Source organism: Osmerus eperlanus, chromosome 8 (genome assembly GCF_963692335.1).
Source record: "Osmerus eperlanus chromosome 8, fOsmEpe2.1, whole genome shotgun sequence".
NCBI lineage: Eukaryota > Metazoa > Chordata > Actinopteri > Osmeriformes > Osmeridae > Osmerus > Osmerus eperlanus.
In genome coordinates this window covers 13,607,749-13,619,795 of record NC_085025.1, presented here as the reverse complement: position 1 = coordinate 13,619,795, position 12,047 = coordinate 13,607,749, and the positions used below count along the sequence as shown (strand labels likewise).

The following is a 12,047-nucleotide window of genomic DNA, read 5'->3' as shown; positions in this document are numbered from 1 at the left end:
CCGGAGTAAATGTTACAATAATTTATTAGTTAGGCATACAGTATAATATAAATATAAAATATGCGATTTTTCTTTTGAAAATTGGTGAGACATCATTATATCTGTGTTGAGACAGACGACAATACAAACAATTTAATTCTACCAAAATTGCTTAAATGCGGCTGTAACAAAGTTTAACCACTGTGTCATTCTAAACCAGGTACAGAGGACAAGATACCATATTACTCAACCCAACTAATGATGATGATCAGCAGCAGAACGCAGCACTCAGAGAAACGACAAAAAATAAAGAACTAAAATAAACATATAATTACTGTACTAAGAAACCCATCCACAGAGAATGTACTTAATTAATCAACAAAATGAACGAATGGAGTGATAACTTCTTTTTTAGTCTATTTCTTCTGTTTTGTTTCTTCATAGTTTGGTTGCCATGCTGTATCTGAGGGAGGTCAGAAGGTGAAGTACTGTGCGAACCACTCCTGGCGCTGTGGGTCAGAGTCTGGGGATTCCTCAGTCTCAGGAGGGCTAGTCGAAGAGAAAACACATGCACACAACCACAACAAACACAGCAGTTAGCTCCATGTAGGGGACTAGAACTAGGTTACTGCATGGTGCGGATGAAGCCTAGCCCTGACTTAAAACGACAGAAAAACGTCACGAGGGCCACCCCTGCTGGTCTGTTGGAGCCTTTACTCTACATTAGAGTCTGACTAATATTTGAAAGAGAAAAGGTAATGACAGACTGACTCTGGAAGAAACTAGACTTAAGGGTGACTGGCCGGTGTTGGAGAATGTCTTCTGTAGAAGCTGACTGGTCCAGGATAAACTACCGAAGGCTGATTTAGTCCAGGGACAGGCTGAATCTCCAACGTCTTCATCAGGGTCTAACAGGGACATCGCTAACAACATAACTTGCAACTATCCTGATTGTTCAAGGGGTTGAGACTCATTAGATGGTCTGTGCAATATACTACTGAGTTTATTGTTGTGTGCTTCTGCTATTTAAAAGAATATGAAAATGTGGTCGGATGTTGGCTAATATGACTGTACTGTTTAATACAGCTGAGACCAGCAGCAGACCCTGTGCAGGGTGATCCAGCCTCCGAACATATTAACTCAGCTCATCGCTGAGAGTTACCTCAGCTTACAATATTAAATCAAGTGTTTGACTTGTACATGGAACCTCGGCGGCCCACCCGGCGAGGGGTGGAGGTAAGGCTGAATTAAGAAAGCGTTTCTAATCCCAGAGTTCAACCCTTGGAGTAGCTTGTGTTTGTGCTTTAACCCTTGTGTTATCTTCGGGTCATTCTGACCCATCAGTCATTGTGACCCACCGTCGTATTGCGACAAATTTACTGCATACAAAAACAAAGTGAAGCATTTTCTTTTAACCGTTGGGCTGTCTCAGACCCCCCACATTGCAAAGGTTAAAAGAAAATAAAAAATTGGTAAAATTGGGTAAACACAACAATGGTTCGTTATGAACCTTTGGGTCATGTGAACCGAAGGCAGCACAAGGGTTAACTAATTTAGGCTTGCATTTATCCAAATCCTACATAGTCTCAAAGTGCGTCGGTGCTCTACATTTCTCCACACCATCGAAGAAATTGAGAAATTGTCTTAGTCTAGTTTTATGTGTAGTTCAACTTGTCTTAGCCTTTGCACCAAGGTACATGGCTTTGGTTTGGAATGAATCTGATCCTAAACCCTAATAATACTTCATATACTTATGGCAGTTTTTGACAGTTACAATATCTATGTTTCTTTAAGCGGTAAAAAGTAAGTTCCTTTGTTATAGACAGACGAATGTAAGAAACTGAGGCTCTGTGGTGTAGTTTACTCTGTAGAATGGACACTCAGATCGTCTTAAGGTATTTAACCCTCGTGCTGCCTTCGGGTCACATGACCCAAAGGTTCATAACGAACCATCGTTGTGTTTACCCAATTTTACCCAATACAAAAACAAATTAAAATAATTTTCTTTTAACCTTTGCAATGTGGGGGGTCTGAGACAGCCTAGCTGTTAAAAGAAAATGCTTCACTTTGTCTTTGTATGCGGTAAATCTATCGCAATACGACGGTGGGTCACAATGACTGATGGGTCAGAATGACCCGAAGATAACACAAGGGTTAAGATACCTAACTAAGAGCCAGAGGGTCTTAGTTAGGTCTGGGGGTTGGGGGAGATTGTTATCTCAGTTGAGTGAGCTGACCTAACCTTTTGGCCAAGGAGATTGTGTCCTGTGTCCTGTTTGTGTATCATTAACCATCTCCTCATTTAGAGAGGGAGCTGGGACATCAAATAACTGTGGGACACTTGATGTGGAGTCAAACTGTCACTGAGCAGTGCTGACCAATCACAGAGACCGCTATATTGATGGTTTGACCATCAGAAGAACCATTTGTTCTAAGTTTATATAAGGCAGGGTTTTAGGATTGTTCTTCACCACTCTCTCGGACGACCTGTAGGTTACATCTGCATGTCTTTCGCTATGACCGGTCCAGAGTACTCTGTTAATTCTTAAATTGTACAAACTAAATAAATTATATTGAAACCGCCATCTTGACTATTCAGATCTACACAGTGCCACTTGAATTTCCGCCACGTCATACTGAATATTGGCAATGTCGACCTGAAACATCAAAAACCCAACACACCACAGTATTGTAGAACTGCAGTATTTTATTTCTTATAAAAGAACAGTTTCTCTCGGCCTACAGCTATCCCCCTGCTGGTCAGTCTGTCTGTCTGGTCAGCTGTCTGGCTGCTGCCTAGGCCCCTCCCTCAGTCACGGGGCTATAAGGGGTGGAGCCCGTTGACATGCACCAGGTGTCTCCTATCAAGGAAGGGCTTCACATCCGAGAGTCTGGAGAGGAGAAGAGAAGATGATGAGAGAGGAGAAAAGAGAGGGGGGCGAGGAGGGTAGTCGAAGGGATGTGAGAGAAAGGAAGTGGGATAAGTGAAATGAAATGTGAAGGTTAAGAATGCAGGAGGATGAGAGGAGGGGAAGAGAGAAGAGGCAGGGGGAGAGGAGCGCGAGGCGGCTCAAAGGTGGACACGGTGAGAGATGGGAGGAAAGCAGGGCTGAAGATAGAACAGGGGGGAAAAAGAGAATGAGTGGAGGGGGAGGGGGACTCAATCAGATGCAGGGAAAGAGATAGGTTGGTGGAGAAGCGCTGGGACACCCGGGGGCCATCACCTGATCTGTCAGAGATGCAAGACTCGCATACAGAACAGGAAATGCTACGTGGAGACTGAGAGACGGGGTTGGAGGAATTGTGTGACTGGACTCTAAACAAGTCATCTGATTTATTAAAATGTTTTTTATTTTCTTTGCCGTATGTATTATGTTACAATGGCATTCTTGAAAATACAAGCAGATTTCAAATGGTCAAACCCCTGTGGAATATAAATAACTCCTGCCCCGACGAGATATTTCTACAGTTGTCATGACAACTGCCAGAGTCATTCAATTCATTCATGTTCTCACCAGATCAATCATTCGATCAGGGTAAATTATTCATCGGTAATCCAATACTTGGGGTACAGTTGATCAGTGTTTCCCGGTGAGGTAAAATTAATAGGCAAGTCATAGAATTGCCCACTGCGTCCCTAATCAAACACACCTCATTAACTATCGAATTTGCTTTCAAGTAATGGTTTACGTAATGGCTGGTTGTCTGGTTCTCACTGTTCTACGCCCAAATGTCTTAAACAAAACCCTCCCTCTCTTGAGGTAAATACAACCCAGGCCAGCTGCGTTTTCACTAAGCAGCAGCTGAGAGTGCTGCTGGGACCGAAGACAGGAGCGAACGATAGCAAAGCTAATTATCTGCTCAGCTGAGCACCATTATTAAGCTGTTCATCACTGCTCTGCCATCTACTAGTATAACCTGGCTCCGACTGACAGGAAGCCTATACCCACAGCTCAGGAAGTTTCGGATAGAACACAGGGCATCGGTGTTCTGTCTTCTACAAGGGGAATGGGTTGGAGCGGTTTGTACGCATGGATGTACATGATTACATGTCCTGGTAGTGACAGTAGCTACTGTATAGTAAGGCCCATGTTATTAACTGTGCCCAGGGCCTCCTGTGTCTAAGCAAAGCTGTATCTCTTCTCGACGCTGCACGCATTAAAGGAGTACTTCAGCATCATCGGAATACAAATGTTTATTAGATAGTTTGTGTGTGTGTGTGTGTGTGCGTCAGTGCAGGCGATTCTTGAGAGGAGCCAGGGTGACCTTGACTGTGGCTGAGACTGTGTACGTGTGTGTCTGTGTGTATGTATGAGAGGCCGTATAGGCCATAATTCATACTTGGTCTCACATACATGCCATGACCTCACATATATACCATTATACTCTCACATATATACCATTATACTCTCACGTATATACCATTATACTCTCACATATACACCATTATACTCTCACATACACACCATGACCTCACATATATACCATTATACTTTCACATATATACCATTATTCTCTCACATATACACCATTATACTCTCACATATATACCATTATACTCTCACATATATACCATTATACTCTCACATACATACCATTATACTCTCACATATACACTATTATACACTCACATATACACCATTATACTCTCACATATACACCATTATACTCTCACATATACACCATTATACTCTCACATATACACCATTATACTCTCACATATACACCATTATACTCTTGCACATAAACTGGCATACTCTCTTACACACACAAAAATACCGTCTTATATGCACCATCATAATAAAGTATGACAATATATGTAAGAGACAAATAGTATGTGTGAAACAGAAAGTTATTATATGTAAGAGAATAACAGGATGTGTAAGAGAGAATACTTATCTATGTGAGAGAGAATACTTGTCTATGTGAGAGAGAATACTTGTGTATGTGAGAGAGAATACTTGTCTATGTGAGAGAGAATACTTGTCTATGTGAGAGAGAATACTTGTCTATGTGAGAGAGAATACTTGTCTATGTGAGAGAGAATACTTGTCTATATGAGAGAGAATACTTGTCTATGTGAGAGAGTTTGATTGAAACGGAAGGCAGTTTGATTGAAAAGGAAGTAGTACTGAATTCTCAGTTCCTGATTGGCTTACACATGAAGAAGGATTTGGGGTAGATGTAGCTAACGCCCACCTTCCCTATCAAGACGAGACTGAGTGACATGATAAGATGGCAGAGAGTGGGCGGCTTAATGAAGCCATTGGACTCATTAATAACATTTTATTAACATTTTATTAACATTTTATACTCCAAATGCTGCGGCGTTATTGTAGGGAGGACAGACCCGTTCCTGAATTACGTTTTTACAGTTATTCCTGGGGAAATTATGGAATTAAATTACATATTAACTATACTAAAATACTTGTGCACAATAATATTTGCTAAATGTAGACGTTTTTAAAGGTTTTTAATTTGACCTCGAAGCCTTTTGTGAAAATGAGGCTAGTTTCACGACAGCGACTTTGGATGTATACTAGGCTACTTTAACATGTTAGCTGATTAGCCAGTACGAGTGAGATATGTATACAGTCACATTAACAAACCTCTTCTTTGTAAACTTAAATACGATGGGAACACATCACATTAACAATTCCAAAACGCACCACACGCCAAACAATTTTTTTTGTCAAGCGTCTCTAAACTCAGATTCCGAGTCGGATCCATGAAGCTTTCGTTGCAGTGAATGGGTGCGGGCACTCATCGGGCATAGGGGCCTACACTCAAATAGGATCTTAAAAGTCCCAACTGGAAAATGTTGTGAACAGATTGACATCAAGTTCAGTTTGTGGCATTGAAGTTTAGGTTAATAGCCAAGGGTGTAAAGACCACTCGGCTAATTAAAGACGTCAACGGTTAAAACCCCAGTGCCACGGGACGGTATTCACACAGGCATTGGCTTTAATTTAAATGATAGTTTGTTTCATCAATTGAAAAACTGATCTAGGACTTTTGACTCAAGTAGTGGGGGTCGGTATAGCTTCATAAACAACTATGGAATTCTACATTTGAGTTTTTTAGTGGATTTGCTTGAATCGTTGTCAGAAATGTTGGAATCAAAGACGACAGCCATCCACAGTGGCTATTTCTAACGCTAACGATGAAATGCGCCGGCTCTTCAGACCTGGATCAGGTGCATCACGGAGCGGCAGCAGCTCTCTGTCAGGAGTCTTAACCGAAATACTGCGGAGTTTGATATTGGGATTGCGCCATCACTTGGCTGGCATTAAGACGAGCTCCTGACAGAGTGCTGCTGCCGCTCCTTGATGCACCTGATCCAGGTCTGAAGAGCTAACGCTAACGTTAGCGTTAGAAACAGCCTCCGCGTATGGCTGTCGTCCTTGATACAACATTTCTGACAATGACGCCTTAGGATTTGGAGTATGCAAAATGTTATAGATGAATCCATCTTGTCATGTCACTCAGTCTCGTCTTGATAGGGAAGGTGGGCGTTAGCTACATCTACCCCAAATCCTTCTTCATGTGTAAGCCAATCAGGAACTGAGTACTACTTCCTTTTCAATCAAACTGCCTTCCGTTTCAATCAAACTCTCTCACAAAGACAAGTATTCTCTCTCATATAGACAAGTATTCTCTCTCACATAGACAAGTATTCTCTCTCACATAGACAAGTATTCTCTCTCACATAGACAAGTATTCTCTCTCATATAGACAAGTATTCTCTCTCACATAGACAAGTATTCTCTCTCACATAGACAAGTATTCTCTCTCACATAGACAAGTATTCTCTCTCACATAAACAAGTATTCTCTCTCACATAGATAAGTATTCTCTCTTACACATCCTGTTATTCTCTTGCATATAGTAACATTCTGTTTCACACATACTATTTGTCTCTTACATATATTGTCATACTTTAGTATGATGGTGCATATAAGACGGTATTTTTGTGTGTGTAAGAGAGTATGCCAGTTTATGTGCAAGAGTATAATGGTGTATGTGTGAGAGTATAATGGTGTATATGTGAGAGTATAATGGTGTATATGTGAGAGTATAATGGTGTATATGTGAGAGTATAATGGTATATATGTGAGTGTATAATAGTGTATATGTGAGAGTATAATGGTATGTATGTGAGAGTATAATGGTATATATGTGAGAGTATAATGGTATATATGTGAGAGTATAATGGTGTATATGTGAGAGAATAATGGTATATATGTGAAAGTATAATGGTATATATGTGAGGTCATGGCGTGTATGTGAGAGTATAATGGTGTATATGTGAGAGTATAATGGTATATACGTGAGAGTATAATGGTATATATGTGAGAGTATGATGGTATATATGTGAGGTCATGGCGTGTATGTGAGATCAAGTATGAATTAAGGCCTATACGGCCTCTCATATGTATGCGTGCGTACGTGTACAGGGATGAACAGCCCCATGCCAATGGAAGGCAGCTTCAAGCACACACCGTACACACACGCTTATTTACATACACACAGCAGCATGCAGCAGCAAGGGCAAGAGACGCACACATTTAAAACACACGCACGCACAGAATTAGTGCAGCCGAAACAGAGCCGTTACCATAGTAATGCACAGCATTGCCATTACAAATCATGCACACACAGAGTTTAATTAAACCGTGTGTATGTGCACATGATCCTAGCAGAAAACAGTTCAACCTGCAGAGCTATAAAAAGGCACAGGAGACATTTATTCAGCAAGGCATACATATGTCATTAAAAACCCCTCAGTATTAAAAACATCACCCTGGCACAGAGTACATGATAGAAACACTAAGGAACTGATACAGCGTCATAGTATATCACGTACAAAACCAAAATACAAAAACACACTACATTTCAAACACAAACAGGGTGTGCTGCGAGTGCAACATGCCGGTCGGCCGGGAGAGCCAGAATGAAGGGGTTAAAAACCGACACGGTGGCTCAAACAAACAAATAAATAAACAACATGAGCACAACGCAACGGGCAAGTTGTATAACTTCCAGTGTTTAACAAAAAGTTTGTTCACGAGACATGAAGTGGACGTGACTGGCATGCTCACGCCCGTTAGCATGGTAAGAGACAGTGGTGGTAAACAATAACAACAACAACAATAACATCAACAACATGCTCCTGTTTGCATTCCAATGCCATTTTCAAAGCTCATGTGCCGTAAGGGGCTTGAGACAGGTTGGTTTTTGTCACCATGTTTGTGGACTTGACAGCACTGCTGAAGATATCCTTGTTCTGTGTTTGACAAAGAAACTCCCATGTGACACCGCCCGGGAGATGACAGAGAGGGAGGAATGATTAACCACAGACCTGCCCACCTGAGGGGCTGAGGTGAACCGTGATTGGCAGAGGGAGTTGCTGCCCTCAATTTCCTGTAACTAGGCGAGGTGAGTAAGTTGTGGGAACAAATTTATCAGTGTCACATTGAGTTCCTTTGTCACAGACAAAGCTTGGGAACAGCAGGTTAGCTGCTTGGGAGGTTAGCTGGGCCAGTAGAGGCCAACCTCAAGCCTTGAGCCTACAAGGTCATAGGTGACGTGTCAAGGCCCCGCCTCGGTGTGTCAGGTCAGTCAGTGTGCTGAGCTCCCATTGGCACTGAGCCTCAGCTCAAGTTTGTCTGATAGGTCGGTTACGTTGAGGGCCCAGGAGAAGGGTGCTGGTGGTGGGGCTCACCTCATGAATTTCTTGGGCTCGGAGGGTGGGGTTGGCGGGGGCAGAGGCTTGCTCGTGTTGAGCTCTAGGTGGTGTAAGGGGGAGTTGGGGATGGGCTCTAGGCGGTTGGGCTGGGGCTGCTGCTGCCCACTTCCCGTGCCCGCGCCCGCCAGCTCCGCCGCCCGCAGGTTGGGAGAGCTGCTGAATCTGGTGGCGGATTTCTCATTCTTTCTCTTTTGCTACAGAGATAGGGGGACAAAAAAAGACAACAGAGGAAAAAAAAAATACAAAAAAGAAATGGAGTAATAGGGAGAGCTAGTCGAGTGGGAGAAGGCAGAGTGCTGTCTTTGTCATGATAGAGATTCAGAGGGTTTAGAGTGAAGTGGTAGCTGGAGCCTCGACCAGCTTGGACGGGATGGACGCTAGAATGAGGAAGGAAGTAACGAAGGAAGGTTCTGGAGAAATCTGACACAGAATGGCTTGGAAAGCAAAGGAGAACTGGATGTTTGGAACAGGAAGGCGACACACACACATGTACACAAACACATAATGTATAATGTAACACACAACTGAACTCTTGGAAGTTATAGAACTTGGAATGGATTTTTGTTATCCATATCCATGCAGGGCAGGGTTCCATTCCAGTGAGATCAAGCCAGCAGCTTTCATATTGGAATGAGACCAGGTACCCTCCAAGTAGACATGGGCCAGCATGGTGAGGTAATGTTCTCACTTTCAGTCACTTTCCAATGTGAAGAAATGGTGATAAACAAATAAACACTGCAGGTCTGCACTGGTCCGCCCTGTAGCTAGTGAAGGACACAGTATTGCAGGCAGCGGGTCTGGTCTGTTCACAGCTAACCTCAGAAGAAACACTGACAAAAAAACAAACATATCTGAATCTCTTCAAATGGCCCAAAATGTAAACTAATGCGGCTCATGTAGCTATGCCAACAGGGTAACAAACCAGAGCCCCCCCCCTGGTCTACTGTGTACACTAGGACCCACAGGGCTGAGGAGAGAGGAGGGTTAGGGGGTCAGGAGGTCAGCCGTAGGGGGGGGGGGGGGGTCAGGCTCACCTTGATCAGGGGGTTGATGACACCAACATTGGGACTGGTGTTAAACACCTTGTTGAAGTTGGTCTCTCTGTTCACCAGCTCCAGCTGGTAAAACTTCTTATCGTCCTGAATCCGTAATTTGATAATACATGCCAGAGGTTAATGTTAATACAGGCAAGGTCGATGACAAAGGCCATGTCACAGTAAAGGAAAGACCAAGCTAATAACACATGAGGTCATGTGATTATATGTGAGAAAAGTCTTGTGATACATGACAAGTCATGTAATGACACAGAGGACATGTAATAATAAATGGCAGGTAATGTGATACTACATGTTTAAGGTCATGTAAAATGATAACAAATGTTTGAAAGCATAAAGATTTGATGTGTACAAAAAAACAACACATGAAAGATTAAAAGTATAAAACATTAGTTTCATAGATAGACATAAGTGTCAATTAAGAGTAGCGGTTTTCAACTAGTGTTGGTCATGGAGATAGTTTAGATAAAATAAAAAGCGAATGCACCTGAAAAGACCGGTGGGTGTGTAAGACTAAACTACCCGTGTGTGTGTGTGTGTGCTTGTTGTGTGTGCGCGTGTTGTGTGTGTTACCACTCACCACCAGTTTCTTAACCAGGGACTCTCTCTCTGCCACCATCTCCTTGAGCTCAGCGATGACCTGCAGGTCCTCTGGACGACTCTCTCTGTTCCTGAACTTGTCTTCTGTTCCTTCCAGCCTGACACACACACACACACACACACACACACACACACACACACACACACACACACACACACACACACACACACACACACACACACACACACACACACACACACACACACACACACACACACACACACACACACACACACACAGGGTTAGAGCTGGGGCAGCTTGGTTTCCTCAGACAGCCTTGAGAACCAGACAGCAGAGAGGAAACTGAAGTTCCCTGGAGGCAACCTGTCAGCTATTGATCTGCTTGAGTTTTCTACTAGGATGATGAAAGCATGTGTGATCAGATGCACGCCAAGCCGAGCAATATGACACAGAGGAGAGAAAAAGAGAGGAGGAGAGAATCGATACTGTCTCTCCTTTCGACTGCCTAATAGTGCTGCTGGTTTACCAATATCAGTAGACAGTTACTGTATACTGCTAGACTAAAGCTGTTCAGTCTACTCACATCTCAAGTTGCTCAATGTGCAGAAGGCTCTCAGGACCTCTATTCCTCAAGGGATAATCTGTGTTCAGGCTGTGTTCAGACTGACACATTATTTGCCTCTCAAGCTACAGCTGCTTCTGTCTGCATACTGCGGCGCCAGCCCTGCTGTAGCACGCAAATGTGACTTTGCTGACCTACCTTGTAGACTCCGGAATATTTCCATTCTGTTCTAGAATATTCTCCAGGTATTAACCCTGAGCTGGACGTAACCTCTGTGGCTCGGACACAGACCCGTGTCAATGACTGTTTACCTTCGTTATCTGAGGTGCACATTTGACCCGCCGTTGCAAAGTCAATGACAAACAGTGGATCGATGCCGACTGAGATGCAAATGAAACGCATGTCAATTACTGTTACATGTGTTCAAGTGGAAAGTTTTGTGAAATTAGGGTTTGGTTTGGCGTGGTTTAAACCAAGATGGTGACGCAACAGCCCTCCAAACCAACAGAGGGTGCTGTATCAGGAGAGCATGGGCTAAACTGTCAGTAACCATGTCTCACACACTGACTTAACAGTACGACGTCAGTGTTACTACAACCTCAAAAACTGTGCAGCGCTACGGTACGTGTTTCCGACTGAGACTGCTGGCGTGTTAGTGTCTGCTGGGGGGGGGGGGGGGGGGGGGAGTGTACTTCTGACATTGTTGGTCTCTGGCAGTGTGTGGTACGGGAGAGGGTGACAGTGTGTGAACATGTTGACAGCGCTGGAAACTAGCAGCCGACTACAAGCCAATGTGGGAGCAGGGATCATGGAGATTGGAACAGACAATCCTCCCTCTCTGTCTGGGAGGCTGTGCTGAGATCGTCTAGGCCGTGTTCACAGACGTGGTGTCTAGTGGCTGTAGCTGAGTTGTCTAATGGTTGTCTGCAGGTTGTTAGAGGGTTGTCTAGTGGTTGTAGTGGTATTGTTTAGTAATTTTCGAAAATCAGCTGTAGACAAAAATATGTCTAATTTAAGATACCCTGTAGTATAATGTATACAAACACCAAAACAAAACAGTTGTCTAAGTGCTGTGTGGTCGCTGTGCAGTAGCTGTTGTAGCGTGGTTATCGACCCCCACTGGTGATTTCACGCCCCAAA

The 12,047-nt window shown here is 43.4% G+C and overlaps 1 protein-coding gene across 1 annotated transcript in view; it reads right to left on the bottom strand.

Annotated features, from left to right (window-relative positions):
* Position 1: 1 nt before the first annotated feature.
* fam184ab (family with sequence similarity 184 member Ab) overlaps positions 2-12,047 on the bottom strand; it is a 51,856-nt gene continuing 39,810 nt past the window's right edge. The window contains 4 exon segments of the mRNA XM_062467609.1: positions 2-528; positions 8,705-8,922; positions 9,763-9,867; positions 10,364-10,481. Of these exon segments, the coding sequence (XP_062323593.1) occupies positions 453-528; positions 8,705-8,922; positions 9,763-9,867; positions 10,364-10,481 (517 nt within the window). The 3' untranslated portion in view covers positions 2-452.